This window comes from Castanea sativa, chromosome 2 (genome assembly GCF_040712315.1).
Source record: "Castanea sativa cultivar Marrone di Chiusa Pesio chromosome 2, ASM4071231v1".
NCBI classification, from domain to species: Eukaryota; Viridiplantae; Streptophyta; class Magnoliopsida; order Fagales; family Fagaceae; genus Castanea; species Castanea sativa.
This window is the reverse complement of record NC_134014.1, coordinates 54,714,498-54,732,439: the sequence shown is the minus strand read 5'-3', so window position 1 is coordinate 54,732,439 and position 17,942 is coordinate 54,714,498. Positions and strand designations below refer to the sequence as shown.

Below are 17,942 nucleotides of genomic sequence, written 5' to 3'. Positions count from 1 at the left end.
TTGTATTGGTTGATCCGATATGACATTGACACCTATGCAACCAAAAAGAAGAAGAAGAAAAAGATATGATGTTGATCTCACCAGACAAACTTTTTTACACAAATCATAATAAAACTTTGATGCATCAAATCCTTACTAAAGAGGTGCATAACAGTGGATGATTCTGCAAAATCAATAAATTAAAAGAACAAGAAGAAAGATTGTTATTTGGTGAGAGAGCTAGAGAAGAACGAATCGTTTTCTTAAAAGCGAAGTCCAATGGAATGAGTATAAACTATTGAATTCTAAAAAGCCAAAAGATTGAAATACAATCAAGCAAGCAAGCAAGCCACTTTCGGTTATGCCACGTGCCTTGCTAACAACCAACGACCAGCTACAGGCTCCACACCGACATATATTGTGCCACGTGTTGTTGTCCGACTTGTCCTAGGAAGGTCACTGCTGGTTTGGTTGGTCCAAATAATATATAACTTTGCTTTTATGTGTCACTCGCTAGTTCTTTTTTAGCCCATTAACATCTTTGCCTTTTTGGCTTAGCGAATGAATGGATAGGGAGTTTGATGGTCAAACAGTTTAGGACAATTTCGGGTTCAAAAGGTGCCTGTTTAGTATTATGGTAAGAAGTAAAGCTTTATAGTTTTTTAAAATTGTGGATTTATAATACATGAATGGTGTGAATTGAACCATTTTAATGTTAGAAATATTATAGCCGAGAGGGGCTCAAACCTATTATAGGATCATATACTTGTAAAACAAACATAAAAATTCTAAATTTGTCTATGTTTAGCAGATTAGTCTAGAGTTCTCTAACACACACAAGATGAAGCAATAAATGCTTTTTTTGTTGCCCATATAAGCTATTAAACCACCCTATTAAACTCTTAGGTGTAATAATTCCTTAAAACTCCTACTACTAAAAAAAGATGGGCTATTTCAGCTAAACTATTTTTTATTGTCATAGAGCACTTTTTAACCTTTTCAAAAGCATGAAATATAAGCAGAATATCTTTCAGAATGGTAAATTGTTCATCTTCATATAAAACTATCACTTATATTTAAATTTTGCATATTAAAAAAAAAAAAGTGAAATTGAATATTTTTTCCATATCAGCAAGGTTTGGATTATGTCACCTAATCAACCTCCACGTGTACACACCTAGTGATCCTAAGTCACGTATTTGTCCCCATAAAAACCGGACGAGTTGTCTCACTTCTCAAAGTCTAGTATCAAAAAAAGAAACACTGAAATCAACTGCTCCAACTCTCGTCGGTTATCTCAAAGCACAGTTTGGCTTCACTACTCTCTTTCTTCATCGGTTACTAACAAGTTCTTGGATCATCCAATGTTTGTCAAAAAGCTTGTTGAGAAGGCTGCAAAGAAGGTTAGTGAGTGATTGTTTCTTCTTCTTTTTTCCTCTGTTCTTTGTGCTTGATCTCTTATATTTGTTCATTTTGGAATCAAAGATCAACATGATTATTGATGTGAAATGTTTCACCTTTGTGGGTTTGATTGATCACTGATTTCTCTGTCTGAAACTTTGGAGTTCATTGTATTAATTTGTTGATCCATAGATTTAGCTTCATCTGTGCTTTACTACTGAATTTTTTGTCAAAAGAAAACCTGCATTTTAAAAAATAATTGCTGTCAGCTCTGCAAATCAAGCTTTCTTTCTTTAATACATAAATACCATATATGACCCGCTGATCTTGCTTCCCAATTTTTAATCTTCTTTATTTTATTTTTTTTCTGATAAGTAATCACAGAGTTTGGCAACAAATTAAATCTTAAGTTCAATTTTTTTTTTTCTCAAAAAAAAAGTTCAAATTTTTTATGATATATCAGCTTAAACTTTAAACCTTCACATTTTACATTAATGGGGCCACAAAGACAATGGTATATATGTATTATGTGTATTCATATAACTATGTCTGCTGTGTGTGTGTGTGTATTTTTTTTTCCGTTAAAGTAATCTGTTATAGAGTGATAAAAAAGAAAGAAAGAAGAAGCTGCTTCTAATCTTGAAAAGACAATAACGCAAATCAAACCAAGGGTCAAAGGACTTTTGGGATGAAAGAAAAATGGTACAAAATAATTGTTGTTGTTGCTGTTGTTGATATTGATATATTATTATTAGTAGCAGTAGTATATAAGTTTTACTCCACTAGTTGACATTTTTGGGAGTTTTCAATTAAGACATTCAGATTCAAATTATCTCTCGTAACTATCGAATTATCCTAAAATAAACATTTTTTTAGAGTTTTCAATTAAAACATTCAAAATTTAAATCCCTTATCAATTTTCATAAAATAAAATAAAAAGTTATATATATATATATGTTGTCAGTAAATGTATATATAAAAATATTAAAGCTACTATCAATTGTTATAAAATATTTACAAGTAAACATGTCAATAACAGAATAACTCTTATTGATATAACATAAAAATATAAAATAATAAATATTTCTTTGAATTTGAACTCAGTTTGAGAGAGAGAGAGATTTGAAGAACCTAATTTGAAGAATTTTTTTGATGGGGACATTAAATAATAAAAATTCATGAGGTGTCAATTGGTGATTAATATTTGGTATATCTGATGGATTACCAGTCAATGGGTTGATCCAAATAATGAAACCGTCAACATGTCCACGTGATGGGCGGTGGTCAATGAATGAGTGATACTTCCCAGTTCCCAATATGTCCTTTTTATATCTAAAGGATAGACTCAATGAGTTTGATGGTCAATGAATTTTTCCAAATGTCAGAATCTTCAATTAAATTTAAAGCCTTTTTTTAAAAAAAATTTTTATAACTTTTCTCTTTTTAGGTGAAATTTGAATGATGTGGTTAATATGAGTTCTGCCAATGCTGCCATGCCAGTGTTGCTGGGTTTAGTTCTGCTCCTATGGTGGGGTGCACAATTTATTTGCAGGCCGCTAAATTATGTCTTCGCTATTCATTAGTAACATTACTATGCTAACAAAAGCTGAATCAGAATTTCTGGGAGCTTCTCTAAAACCTTAGAGAATCATTTTTAATCACCAGAAAAATTAAGCTCATAACTTGAGTGAAAAATTAATTTTTATATAAGGCGACTTAGGGTCCATTTGGATACCGCTTATTTTGCTGAAAACTTAAAATAATAAAAAATAATAATAAAAAAGTTATTGTTCATGCATTTGGCACTGTTCATAAGCTTAAATACACTGTTCATGGACAATGAACAGTGCAAGAGGCGCTGTCCAGGAAAAAAAAAAAAAAAAACGCAGACGCTGAACTCTGAAACGCAGTATCCATACGCTGCTTTAGTGTTTGTTGGCATAATTAATTTTGCCAAATTATTTTATTATTGAGCTTATTTTTGCTACTATTCGTTGACCTACTACACTTTTTAATACTATTCATGGGTCTCAACTTTTTAATACTATTTATGAGTCTCAACTTTTTAATACTATTCATGGGTCTCAACGTACTATTTTAATCAACTTTTACCTTTATCTATAGTAAAAAGTTTTCAGCAAAAAGTTTTACCTTTATCTATTTTCAGCAAAAAGTTTTCAGTTTCAGCAAAATAAGCGAATCCTAAACAGACGCTTAGTTTTATTGGTGTGTAGTAACGCATTAACTATATTTTAAGAATCCCTAAGTTTTGTCCTTAGTATAAAATGCCTGAAAGAATTAGTTTGGTATAAAATTATTATTTATGAAATTTAACATAAACCTTTACCATGAGGTTGTGTACTTTTCTAATAATTCGCCAGGTGATTGCTAAGTGCTAAAACTGAAAACTCAATGCCTATTCATCAAATATGACAATCAGAATTAACAAGCCAGCCAGCCAGCCAGGCAGAAAATTTTGTTTAATTTTCTCTCTTGAGCTTGACATTTTTGCTGCTTTTGTTGCAGCCTGGAGGGAATGTAGATGGTTTGAAATCAAGTGAGGTAGACCCACGAGTGGTATTCCATTATGGGATCCCTTCTGGGTCTACTATGTTTGCCTATGACTCCATTCAAAAGATACTTGCAATTTCTACAAAGTAAGTTGCCATTTCCAATCCTTCTAATCCTAAATTCTTTTGTTCATTTCTTTTGTCTTCATTTTTCATCTTGCCTCAGCTACAAAAGTTGTGCCCTTATGTATTTCTATAGCCCTATGTTATTTTTACCTAGCCTAAAACTCTAGTATTTCTAACATGTTTAAATTGGTGAAATGGGCACTAGAGAATATTACACTGCAACCTTGGCTAGAGTTCTTTGTAGCTGATTATTGTAACCTCTCTTTCGACAGTAGATTATTAACCTTTAATGGGAAAAAAAATTAAGTTTCCTCATCATGTTTTTATTTTATTTGATTGAATTCAACATTTTAAATATGTTGTAGAATGAAGACTTTCTATAGTATGAGCCTTTATAACTAAATTATATGAACATTTGGTGTTATTTTAAATATTTTATAAAAATGAAATGATTAGCATCCATAGTAGTTTTATAGCTTTGACTCTAAAATCTTCATTCTAAATCATTTTAACTAGTCACTATGCACTGCATGAATTTTGAATAGATGGATATTTATCTCTTCAAAATGTTGAAGTATAACTGACTTGAAATTTGATTTCTTCCACTCAGGGATGGCCAAATCAAATTATTTGGAAAAGATAACACTCAAGCTTTACTTGAATCTAACGAGATATCACCAAGCAAATTTTTACAGGTCTTGCGTTCCTTCCTTTCATTTACTGTTTTTCCTTTCATGTGTACTAATTCTTTGCGATGTCTTGAAAAATTGATTTCCATCAGGTTGTTCAGAATATTGATAATCTAACATCGATCATGATCTTTATCTTCAGTTCATGAAGAACCGCAGCATCCTTCTAAATACAACTTCCAAGAATCACCTTGAGGCAAGTTATTTCACTAGACTAGTTGCTGATTTTTATAATCATGCTAGTTTTCTCTGTTTGATGAGAGGGCATGTCAATTTTGTTATGCTTTCAATGATCAAAATCTGCTGTCAGTCTATGTTTTATGCATTGCCTTTGTAATACTATTTTTGGGAATTGATTTGCAAACCATATTATTACTAGGTTTGGGACATAGACGAGAAGCTGTTATCTCATGTGCATGTTTGTAAGGGAGAAATTACCTCCTTTACAGTCATGCAACATAGTCTCATTATGTAAGTGTTTATTGCTTTCAAATTGGGATTCTACACTGTTTCAAACTAAGTTATGAGTCAACAACTAATCTTTTTTGGCAGATATATTGGATATTCTGATGGTAATATATCAGTTTTGAAGCTTGATGAAGAACCATTTCATATAGTACAAATGAAGTACACCATACCTCTCTCAGCTTCTCATGGTGAGATACGTTTTAGTCCAATCTTTGTGTTGATCTATTTATTTATCTTTTTCTAATGAATTGATGATTCTGTACTCCTGTGAGTTTTTTGCTACTATGAGTTGGTGTGTGTTAGACTAGCATACACTGCTATGCATACTGTACCTGTTAATATGTAAATTTGGTCTTGTTCAAGTAATTTGTCCCTAGGACTTTTAAAGAAAAAGAATCTGATCAATCAGAATAGTAACCTAACAGCTGTAAACTACAGGCTAATTTGTATTTGACGTTGTCAAAATTGTCTGATAATTTTTTTATTTATTTCTTTACATTTTTGCAAAGCATTTTTTTTATTGTAATATCTGACCTGCTTAATCATCTTGTTTAGGGAATGTAACTGAAGTTTCTGGTGATAATGCTGTGCTGCATATACTACCTCAACCAACAGCTGAAAGTAAAAGGTAGTTTTTCCAACCTTTCTGGCTTTTTCCTCATCTTGATTAATTTATGAAAGCCTCATTTTTCTCTTATGTTATCTGTTTCAATGCAGAGTTGTTATAATATTTAGAGATGGCTTAATTTCATTATGGGATATTAGAGAAAGCAAATCCATTTATACAACAGGTGGAAATATGTTGCAATCACAATATCATGAAGCAAAGAAAGTGACTTCCGCATGCTGGGCATGCCCTTTTGGAAGTAAAGTTGTTGTTGGGTACAGCAATGGAGAGATTTTCATCTGGAGTATTCCCTCTACTGCAAATCCAAGTACTGAAGCATCAAACCGTGGTTCTCAAAATGTTCCTATATGCAAACTCAATCTTGGGTACAAGACAGAGAAAAATCCTATAGCATCATTAAAATGGGCTTATGCAGATGGGAAAGCAAGTCGACTATATGTTATGGGTGCCTCCAACTCTGTGTCAGTGAACTTGTTGCAGGTATTTGGCAATTACTCTTGCAATATCATTGATGTCAATGAAGCAAGTATGCTTATTTTTCAGACTTGGGAGTTTGTATTTCTGAAAAACTTATTCATCAATTATATTCAAGAAGTATGCTGAATAATTTGTTAGAATTTTATTGGTTTTGTAATAAATATTTTTAGTTGAATGAGGTAGTTTGAAACCTTCAGTGCCACCACAAGGTCTGATAGGATTGGTATTTTTCAGACCAAGTCATCAACATGAGTGTATCACAGTGAGCAGATCAACATTCTTTATGAAATGTCACCTTAACTTCCCCTTCTTGGGTTTGTTTGGATGAAGATTACATTTTGATGCTAATTCTGCAATATATACAACCAGCTCTTGGATTATAGTCATAATTTGAGATTAAATTGTAAAATTTTATTTTGATGAGGCAGGTGGTCTTGTTGAATGAGCATACTGAATCTCGCACAATTAAGCTGGGACTTCATTTGCCTGAGGCTTGTATTGACATGGAGATCATTTCAAGCAGTGACCAAAGCAAGCATAAGCAAGATTGTCTCCTTTTGCTTGGAATATCAGGACATGTTTATGCCTATGATGATTGCTTGATTGAAAAGTATCTTCTACAATGCCAATCTAGGTCCCCACCCTCACTCCCGAAGGAGTTGATGTTGAAGATGCCATTTGTGGATTCAAGCATAACTATAGCAAAATTTATCACAGACAATCAATGCATGATTAGTCCTGCAGATGAGGTAGTGCAATTTCTAATTTTCCTTCACAGGCGCGAATCCATTCTTATCCTTAGTATTATGTAGATATTCTATTCTTTTTTTTCATACATTTATGTGACTATCAAATACTTGAGTGTTGTGGCCTTATATTTTCTCTTGTCATTTAGGATTACATTGTGATGGGAAGAAATATTCCACCACTTCTGCCCTCTGTGACAAAACAGAAAGATGGAATTCAATTGAATTCGGCTCACTTCAGTGGATTTCTGAAGATTAGAAACTTGTACATAACTGGACATAGTGATGGAGCCATAAATTTTTGGGATTTATCATGTCCCTTTCTCATCCCGGTTTTCTCGTTAAAGCAGCAGGTAATTTTTAAGTCATTGTTTACGTTGTTTACCTGAACAGAAATGAGTGAATACTTTTTTTTTTAGCTTCGATTTTATCAGTCCAAGCTTTTTCCCTACGGCTGCCTGGATGACCATTGCTCTGACTTTTCACTATAACATTAACTTCTATAAAGAGCATGCTTGGAGGACAGAGCTACTAAAAGGGGCTCTCAAAAATGAGTAAAGAATTAACAATTTTTATTTCTAGTCAATTTTGCATCTTTTGACTAGCTACTTCTTGGGACTGTCCTTGTTTCTCTAATGGGATTATAAAATGCAAGCTAGTCATAGATGGATTTTTAAGCAGTAAATTTCCAAATTTTTCTACTAGAATGTTGCTAAGTAATGGATATATGTTTTTCTGTTGTGCTTATTGTACTTCTTTTTTCTTTCTTTTATTCTTTTTTAATGCAGAGTGAGAATGACTTTTCTTTAAGTGGTATAGCATTGACAGCATTGTATTTTGATGGCAAGTCTCAACTTCTTGTTTCTGGAGATCAGAGTGGAATGGTGAATTGCTGCTGTTGATGGATTTTGAGTATATGATCAATTTTTTAATGTTAGGAAATTGTGTGGGTTTTTACTATATATATGATTCACAGGTTCGCATCTTTAAATTCAAACCCGAGCCATATGCCACAGAAAGCAGTTTCATTTCACTCCCAGGTATTATTAAGTGCATGATTTAACTACTAAGTGTTTAGTGTTGCCTTAATTTTTAAGTTCTTATGCTTCACATCTATGTCCACTGGTGACAATCACAACTTCATCCTTCCTTTACAGGCAGTGCAAAGAAAGGAAACAATCACATCATTCATAGTGTTAAACTTATAAAGATTAATGGCTCTGTGCTTTCTATGAACATCAGCTGCAGTTCAAGACATCTTGCGGTTGGATCTGATCAAGGATATGTAAGTTTAATTTCTTTTTTCTCTCACTTTTTTATTTTTATTGTCAATGTGTTGTTGATTGCATACTCAACTCAGATTTAATACTCAACTCAGATTTATGTCATTGACTCATCTCCCTAGCAAGTTTCATTTTATCTAGTTTAGGTTGCCACATTAGCAGGGACGGAACTACCTTGGGACTGAGGGGGCCATGCCCCCCCCCCCCCCCCCAACCTTTGAAAAAAATTCCCTAGTATATATATTAGCATAAAAAATATCCTTTTGGCTTTAAAATTAATATACTTGGCCCCCTTCTCCTAAACAATTTACAAGCTGATCCATGAAACAAAAATGAAAAAAATTATCAAATCATCCCTTTTCTAGTTGTCCCAAGAATATCAAGAAAAAAATTTAACTAAACATTTAGAAAATTTACAAATCCAGACAACAAGGAAAATCTACAAAACAATTCACATATTCAGATAATAAAAAAAATTCTTTGGACACGGTCTAAGTTAAAAAATATATATATATCAATTATAAATCCTAGCAAAACAAATCACAAAAACATAATAACCTCTACCCAATTTCTCCCTCTCATTTGAGAGCTTTTTGTCCCTCTCAAGTAACTCTATACCATAGTCACAGAGACAACTCTTGTGCTGCTAATCACTCCATCCACACACCAATTAATGTCACCAGCAACTTGGATCAGTTGGTGTCTTTAACTCAATCCATGAAAAATTTTTATTTTTTTAAAGATCTATCGCTCACTTGGATCAATTGATGTCTTTTAAAAATTTACTTTAATGATGCATTATTAGCATTAATTTATTCTTGATTACAATATCTACTATTGATTTTTAAAAAATACAAAAAAAAATTAATAAAAAAAAATTAATGCTAATAATGCATCATTGTCAACCTTTAGTATTAATTTTCTAACTTTTTAAAATTCTTGAATAAAGAACTTTGGCTTCCCCTAAGTTTGAATCCTGGTTCCGTCCATGCACATTAGATATGCACAAATTGACAGATCAAAAAGGTGATCTGGGTTTGGAGTTATGTTAAGAAGAGAGACATTGGTAATGATATTAGGTATCAATTAATTGAATGTTGGAAAAGTCCCTGGGCCCTGACTAAGATCGTAAAGATTGCAGTGGGATCAAGGAAGATCTTAAGTTCAAATCTTTCCAATTAAACTAATTTGACAAATTTTAGAGAGCCTTGATATGGTATTTAACGATAATAGATAGTATTTTAAGACAAATTTTGATAGAAAGTAGCAGGGTTAATATTGGACTTTTTTTTTTTTTTTTTTTTATGGAGGACTTTAAAACTATTATGTTATTAATAGACAAGGCATTGATAATATTAACAAGCTTCAACTAATTACTGAAAAAAGCACCGCCTTTAATAAATAAATACTGAAAAACATGAGTAAAAAAAACTCCTGCCTCTTCTCTTGAGTTAGGAGCAAATAAGTAGGGTGTGTGACATTGTAAAGTTAACAACTGACACTCACATTCTATATTTACTTTAACCGGATTTTGATACTTTTCTGTTGTAGTGTTTGTTGTATTCAACTTTACACATTAATAATACTATACTGTTTAGACTATAGAGTTTAGTTTCATTGTTTTTTAATTAAGTTTTGTTTATTATCAGGTTTTATGTAATTGTTACATAAATCTAGCTTACGTCAGCTCATTTTGCTTACAGGTTTCAGTAATTGATATAGAAGGACCTACTCTATTATATCAAAACCACATTGCAAGTGAAATTTGTACTGGTGTCATCTCTCTTGAATTCCAAAACTGCATTTTACACGGTTTTGAGAAGAATGTTTTAGTGGTTGGTACAAAGGATTCATCTGTCTTGACTCTAGATAGTGAGACTGGAAACATGCTAAACACTAGCAGAGTTCAACCCAAGAAACCTTCAAAAGCTCTATTCATGCAGAGCTTGGGTAAGTGCTATTGGCTTCAGGTTTCATTTTTGGCAGCAATAAAAAATCTGTCATACATGTTGATATCCTTATGTATTACCTCTTTGATGGCCAGTTAATATACTCTTGAGAACATTGAAGAATTTGACCGAAATAATTATATTTGAATGCTTCACAGATGGGCAGGATTCAAATGCTCCAGATCTGAGCAAACGTAATTCATTGGAGGATGCCATACCAAAGCAGTTAGTTTTGCTATGTTCTGAGAAAGCTGTGTATGTCTATTCTTTAACACACATCACTCAGGTAACCAGTGCTTTATTTATCCATGCAATGAGCTGGGAAACTACATAAGATCATACCTAACCTTCCCTTCTCCTTTGTTTCAGGGAGTTAAGAAGGTGCACTACAAGAAGAAGTTTCAAACCTCTTCTTGTTGCTGGGCATCAACATTTGACAGTTCCTCTGATGTTAACGGGCTTATTCTCCTTTTTACTAGTGGAGAAATTCAGATAAGGTGCAGGGTTTTCTTAACTTGTATATTCCAAGTTTCATGAATAAATTTCAGATGAGTGAGGAGTCATAGTTGTCATACAACTTGTGCATCTTTTACAAGTATGATATAAGTGATTCAAATTATTTTTCCCTAACTAAATGTTTGTGAAATGTTAGGTCCTTGCCAGAGCTATCCTTAATAAAGGAGACTTCAATAAGAGGTTTCACTAATTGTACTTTAAAACAAAATTCATTATCTGACATTTCAATATGCACTTCACGGGAAGGAGAACTTGTTATGGTATGAAAGATTGGACTTGCTATTTTCAATAAGTTGCTGGGAAAATAATTTTGAAGATGTTCAGATTAATTGCTTAATTTCCTTCCTGTACAGGTGAATGGAGATCAAGAAATCTCTGTCATCTCAGTTTTGTTACAAAAGGAAAACTTTAGGTATAAACATGCTCTTTAGAATAACTTTGGTTATTTATTTGAATTACTCATTCCCTCTCAAATGTCAATCTTTGATATTTTCTATGAAATTTCTGTCATGGTTTTGTAGTTGAAAATTCCCAAGTGGGTCGGATATTTTTATTATTATCTACTTTCTGTTAAAAAACTGGGGGGGGTGGGGGGGGTTGTGGAGAAGAGAGAGCTAGTTTAATAACTAGATTTGTAATGAAAATGTGCATTCAAGCCTTCAAGGCCACTATTGATACATTTTGCTCAACTTCATTTAAGGCTTTTAGACACTGTCGGCCACATCTACCGGAAGGATTTGATTGTTTCACAAGAAGGGCCTGTCTGTGGACCCATTGTCCACAAGGAAAGAAAGAAGGTAGATGGTACATTGATAAATTTTTAACTGTCTATGACCTTGTTCTGAAATAAAGGTTTTATGCATCATTTGGCATGTCAGGGAATATTTAGCTCGGTTATTAAAGATTTTACAGGCAGTAAAGCTAAGCCTTTGCCTGAAGTGGAAACAGAAGATGCTACAGAAAGTATCAAAGAACTTTACACGATCTTTTCGACTGCTAACTTTCCAAGTGACACTGAGATTAGAGATAACCTGGTCATGGATGATGATGATATTGACTTAGATATAGGTATGATTTTCATGTTCATAACATATTTGTTTACTGGATTTCAATTAATAAGTTGATCCTTGATGTGTATGGCAAATAAAGCAAGTTTGTGCTTATGTTGTTCATTTATGACCAAATATGGGTGTCTGAAGATCTTAAGAGCCTAAAAATCATGACATATGACTCCATTTCTAGTCTCCCCATATGCTTTTGAGCGCAAACTCTCCCTCTCATATTATATTATGATTTCTTGTAATTCCAAAAGGATCTTTGAGATAGCCAACTTCATTATCTTTTGTTCTTGAAGATGACATTGACCTTGGAGATCTTGGAGAAAGGCCTAAAGAACAAAACATGTTGGCAGCTCTTAATAAGCAGAAATTGGCAGGCATTCAGGCTATAAAAGGTTGGTACAAAGATAAATCCCTGTATGTGCAAGCAATTAAACTTCATTTTTATGATTCTCAAAAAAAAAAAAAAGCTTCATTTTTACACTTTTTGTTGGTCATATCATCTTCATACGTGGCTTCTTTTGGCATTAAGCAGTATGTGTCTAATTACAGTACATTGAATGTACCAGCATTTGCATGCTAATGCAATTCTATTTCTATGTAGGCTCAACTTATGTGAGAAATGTAAAAATTAAGCACTATATTGAATAACAGTAGATATTTTATCCGTCAGATTAGCCTTAAAAAATTTATAAAATTGAGGCAGTAATCATAAATTTAAAATCACAAAGCTGCATTGTTTTTTTAACTTATACATGACGTTGGTTTGAACTACGCTAATATTTTGAACTTTGTTGCAAATTTATGGTACTTGAGGAAAAAGTTTATAACTGCATGATAAAGTGAATTTGAAATTAAAAAGATTGCAGCAATCTATTCCTAAGGGCACTACCTAAATTGTTTGAAGACAGTGACTAGAAAAATGTCTATAGTCACACTGGTAGACTGAGAAGAAAAAAATGTTTCAATTGACAGGACTTACAGGAAAGTTGAAACAGATCAAGGTCAAGAACCCAAAAGGTTCCATGAAGGAAGAGCAACAAGATGAGAAAGGCGGTGCAGTCGATCAAATTAAGAAGAAATATGGATTTTCTTTGTCTGGTGTAAGTCACCATCTACCTAAGGCATCCTCTATCATTTTCACTAATATTTAATTTGCAATCTATTTGGGATGCTTTAAAACTGATTCTATCCAGCAATATCAGCGCTTTTCGAAAATGTAGGATGAAATGCATCATTTTATTGTCTTTGATTGCAGGAATCTAGTGCTGCTAAAATGGCAGAAAGCAAACTCCATGACAATTTGAGAAAGTTACAGGTACCTCTCTAATCAAGTTGTAGGAACTAAGAGTTCATGTTTTCTGTTTGTTGTATAAATCTCAGAAGCAAATTCCTTTTGTAGACAAATTTGGCTTTAGTTAAAACACTGCAATGTCAGGTAGTGACTTTTCTAGATATTGCTAATACTAAGACAAGACAGCAATGTTAGGTTCTTTCCCATTAAGAAAAAATTCCAGCAATTGAAAAAGGGAGATTTGTGGATGCTGGCTCCACTTAGATTTGAGATGAATAACGGGCATGTTCGGTCTTATTTATTTTGCAATTGATTTACCTACAATTGCATTCTTTTTGTGCAACTATGCTATAAGGAAGAGAAGGGTCTCAAATCTCAATGTTGTAGAGTACATTATTAATGGAAATTTTTTGCTTCATTGAGCAGGGCATCAACTCGAGAGCTACAGAGATGCAAGACACAGCAAAGTCATTCTCATCTATGGCAGAACAAGTGCTACGAACTGAACAACATAAACGAAGCTAATAAGTCGTATGGGCTTTATCAATATTCAACTGGATTACACCACTGTGAATTTATTAAAAGTTTTATTTTTTTATTTTTACCTTCATTCAATTCTTCGGCTTGTATATTCATTTTCCATATGAAGGCTTTGTGTGTTGCAGTGTGTAGTGGAAGGCATTTGGACAGATACATCATACATGTAAAGAAATCTTTTCTCAACTATGTTCATATCTAATAGATGGAGATATGTATTCTTTCACGTTTTCTTTTATATTTACGAAGGCTAAAAGCAACATGATAAACTTGAAACGAACTCTGAAGCTTTCAATTGAAAATGGTGTGTTGTTCGGCCCTAAATAGAAAACTTTTCAGCAACAGCCAATGGTTCAGATCATTTGTAATGCCTAGTCCTTTCTCATTGATATACAGTTTGCCATCATGTCCTACCTAGATACAAAATATTGTGCCCGCAAAACCATATGGGGTATTGTTACCCTCCTCCACCTTATATGTATAACTCTTCATCAGCACAACACAGCATGCGTTTAGTTTAAAAGGGTAAGTTGTTTTGCCTTAAGAACCCATGGATACCCCCGATTTTAGTGACCAATAAATAAGTGGTATATCTTGTAGCCTTCTAGGTACAGCTAACATCATGTCACACTTATCGGTTTTGATTTTCTTCATGTATGAATATGACCCTTGAAACCATGACTAGTAAATATATCAGTCTAGTTTTAGACACAAGTTATCAATGGCCTTCATTCAATTGCTTAGTCTCGCACAACTTAGATTCAATTGAGAGTTGAGACTAAGCTCAAAGAAGAAAGAGGTGACAAACTATAAAAACACCTTTATCACCTTAGATATAATTGTTAAGATAAGGACAACGTTTGTAATTAATGAAATTGAGCCCCTAGGGGGAGTCTTGAACCTAAGCTTGTGGCACTATAAGATTACAAAAATTGTAAACACAGAAATTTGGAAAGGAAATACCTTCTTAGGCTCTTAGCCTTATATCTAACTCTCAATACTGCAATTTGCAAACCTACAAAGCACATTATGGTAACACCAACTCCAAGTCTTATTCCAGATGCAACCTCAAAAATACAGGAAGTCTGCTCATCTGATCTCAGTAATACGAACCAAAGAATTGGTCAACTTCTACTGTTTGCTCGGCGAGTCTACCAGTATGGAATATATCTGATCTTTAACAGCATCCCTGTTACTTGTGCTCAATGTAAACATAGTTGCCCCAGGATGATTCTTCAACCTTGCAACTGCAGAAATTCAGACCCCTAGTCATGTATAAAACCAGCACAAACGCAAGAGGAGAGACAGCTATATTGCTAGAAAAAAAAAATAGCAACTTTGTTTGTCATACAATGTCTGACTAATCCTTCAAACCAGTTTCAGTTTATAAAAAGAAGAGGAATGTCATTGTAGAAAGTCAAAAAGGTTTTTCAAAATTTACAATAATGTTTTGCATTTCCTTAAGATCCTTGGTTCAATATGTAGAAAAGAATTATCACAAGCACCGAAAATAATGGATTTATGTGTCAGTCAAATGTACCTCCAGGTATATCACGGCCAAATTTCGGAATAGGGACAGAAGCCAAAACTGGGATGTTTGATTCTAGAACTTTCAGAACTGCGGGGAAGAAAGATGAACTGTACATCTCCATCTTACCAACTTCATCAATGATGAAGAGATCAGTATCCTCTCTGACCTAATAACAATTAACTAGTCTTTCAGCTTTTAGAGAACCACCTCTTGAAATCACAAAAAGATAAATAACCTCACCCACATATGAAAAAAAAAAAAAAAAAATCATCTTTGACAAAGCAGCTAACCTGCAACTCAGGTAGTGCTAGTGACTCAAATGACGCAATATCTACTCTGTACTTCCCAACATTAGGCCATCTAAGAGACTCAGGGCTGCCATTACAAAGGATCCATTAGCTGGACATGAAATTTTGTAACAAAAATTAAAACAATTCTAGAAATCAATCAAAAACAATAACTAAGAAAGATTCACATGTATGTCCAACTAAGAGAAGCATGATATAGTTCATCAGCAATGCATTCAATAGTCAAGAGTTACTAAAGAAGAAAATGTCCTGACAGTTGGTGGAACTTCTAGAGTTGTAAGAGATAAAATGGGCGTGGTTAATTCACCAAAAAAAACTTAAAATTATTCTCAAGTCTTTGCTATTTTTCAAGGTTCATTTAACCAATAAGCATTATCTCAAACAACACCTCCTCCCATAAGAAAGGGTAAATAATAAGATCGTGGGTTCAAAATCAAAACCCATTAGGTGAATGTCAAAAAACCTAAGTTCTCAAATGAAAGCAAAAATGTTCAACTCTTGAGACAGATGTGAAAATAGATATCTGACCATCCTTTCATGTAAAAGAAGTTGAATCAGTAGATAGACCCTACACTCATTGGTAAAAAACAGCACATTCTCACCCTTTGACACTGACCAATCTCAAAAGAAAACATTCACCTTCCCAACAGTTTTCATTTACTTCTGCAAAGCATAAACACCATTTAGAAACTAGAATAATGTAATCATGTGAGCAATACTCCACACCTCTCAAACTGAAGCTGTACTGGTATGCGAACTGAAATCGGTAATATACAAAATGACAATACTAAAGATCCCAAATTAGAATAATGGTCTTCACTAAACGCCCCAACTCCCCCAACAAAAATTTAACATATGGGTCTTTTTATATAGCATTTAACACAATAGTAACCTTAGGTAGAGTATAGTGTATAACAAATTTTAGTTCAACCAAGTCATACCATAAATGAATTAAATGCTAATACCAGCTATAAAGTCCATATAAATCTTGAATCTAGTAACAAAGCAATAAACCCAATTCATACTGAATCCATAGAAATAAGCAAAGACCCAATTAAATTTGATCACATTCAGACCCAAAAAAAAAAACATAATTTAGAAGCAAAAAGGAGAGGTTTTTTTTACGTGCCTTGAAATAGTGGTGGAGGCAAGTGGACCTCTGCGACCGTCTAAAGTGACAACCTCAAACCCGACTCTTTCGCTTCCTTGTCTGATTTCACCTACAAAATCACCGTTGCTATCATGATCATTATAGACAAAGTTCACATAATTTTAATAGAGAGATTGGGATAGAGAGCATACGAGTGTAAAATCCTCGAACCTTTAAGTTGGGGTTAGAGGCTTTGAGGGTTTCAAAAACTCTCATGATCAGTGTGGTTTTACCCACACCCTGCAAGAATAAACATAAAAACCGCATATGGGGCTGAGCTAAACAACTTGATGCTACCAATGTTAAAGAAGAAGAAGAAGAATGGAAATTCTTACAGGAGGACCAGTGACGAGGAAGCATTTGCCGGTCCCTGCCATTTCTCTGCTTTGTTTATGTTTAGCAAGAGACCACCGGATTTTGTTTGAAGTTTTTGACAAAATTTGCAAAATCCTTTTTTTTAATATTAATTATTTTAATTGATGATACTTCTTTGTTTTTTTTATAAGTTCATCTAGTGCCACAAATTTGTCCACAATTCGCCTATGCGGCAAGTTATGGTTAGTAGAAGGGTGATGGTAGGTCACCCTCCACTAACCACAACTCACCACATGGGCGAGTTGTGCACTAGTTTGTGGCACTAGAATTTTTCTCTTTTTTTTTACATGAGTTTGGTACAATTTTGAAGTTATTTGAGAGGTACGGGTCTGTTGACAATTTTCAGTATTTAAAAAATAATAACACTTATAATATGTATTTTTATAACACTCAAATATTTATTTTCGCATTACTAAAATTGAATAACAATACTTAAACACTGCTACCAAATAAGTCATAATTTTTTCTTTAAAATCATGCTTCGTTACTTAAAATTGTGTTTTAGGAACACAATTCAAGCTAATTTAGTTGAATTTTAAGTACAACATGATGATTTCAAATTTTTAACAGATTCATATTTCCAAAACAAGATCTTAGAAAAAAAAATTATAACTTCTCAAATACACTAGTTTTAAAAGTGTCGATTTGAAATCATTATTAGCGTGTGTTTGGGAGCTGAGTTTTGTGCGTTAAAGCTGTGTTTGCGTTTTTTGGCTGGTCCCATGATACTGTTCATGGACCAGCCAAAGCACAAAAACGAGTGAACAGTGTTTTTCTTTTAAAAAAATATTTTGCTACAGTATTTCCAACAATAAATTTTCAGTTTTCAGCAAATAAGTGGTATCCAAATAGACCATTAATATAACATTGTTTGTAAATTTTGTAGAAAGTTATTTATAAATATTTATTTATATCAC

The 17,942-nt window shown here is 33.2% G+C and overlaps 2 protein-coding genes across 3 annotated transcripts; one reads left to right on the top strand and one right to left on the bottom strand.

The window, feature by feature from the left end:
• Positions 1-1,206: 1,206 nt before the first annotated feature.
• LOC142624413 (uncharacterized) lies at positions 1,207-13,887 on the top strand. 2 transcript variants are annotated; one of them, XM_075797979.1, is made up of 24 exons: positions 1,207-1,382; positions 3,907-4,037; positions 4,627-4,711; positions 4,848-4,901; positions 5,085-5,176; positions 5,258-5,361; positions 5,729-5,801; positions 5,891-6,281; positions 6,707-7,027; positions 7,174-7,377; positions 7,813-7,908; positions 8,001-8,064; positions 8,182-8,309; positions 10,011-10,257; positions 10,415-10,542; positions 10,626-10,753; positions 10,909-11,032; positions 11,126-11,184; positions 11,473-11,569; positions 11,651-11,840; positions 12,127-12,225; positions 12,806-12,933; positions 13,089-13,148; positions 13,551-13,887. In XM_075797979.1, the coding sequence occupies exons 1-24, from the start codon at positions 1,344-1,346 to the stop codon at positions 13,647-13,649; spliced, it is 3,141 nt and encodes a 1,046-aa protein (XP_075654094.1). In that variant the 5' UTR covers positions 1,207-1,343; the 3' UTR covers positions 13,650-13,887. The 2 variants fall into 2 exon arrangements, with proteins under 2 accessions (XP_075654094.1, XP_075654095.1); XM_075797980.1 differs by lacking the exon at positions 3,907-4,037 and having other exon boundaries at positions 1,238-1,382.
• A 582-nt stretch (positions 13,888-14,469) lies between these two features.
• On the bottom strand, positions 14,470-17,104 carry LOC142624414 (uncharacterized). Its single transcript, XM_075797981.1, has 6 exons — positions 16,986-17,104; positions 16,803-16,890; positions 16,630-16,720; positions 15,483-15,567; positions 15,202-15,358; positions 14,470-14,908 (listed from the first exon to the last, which is right to left on the bottom strand). The coding sequence occupies exons 1-6, from the start codon at positions 17,025-17,027 to the stop codon at positions 14,793-14,795; spliced, it is 579 nt and encodes a 192-aa protein (XP_075654096.1). The 5' UTR covers positions 17,028-17,104; the 3' UTR covers positions 14,470-14,792.
• Between the last annotated feature and the right edge of the window lie 838 nt (positions 17,105-17,942).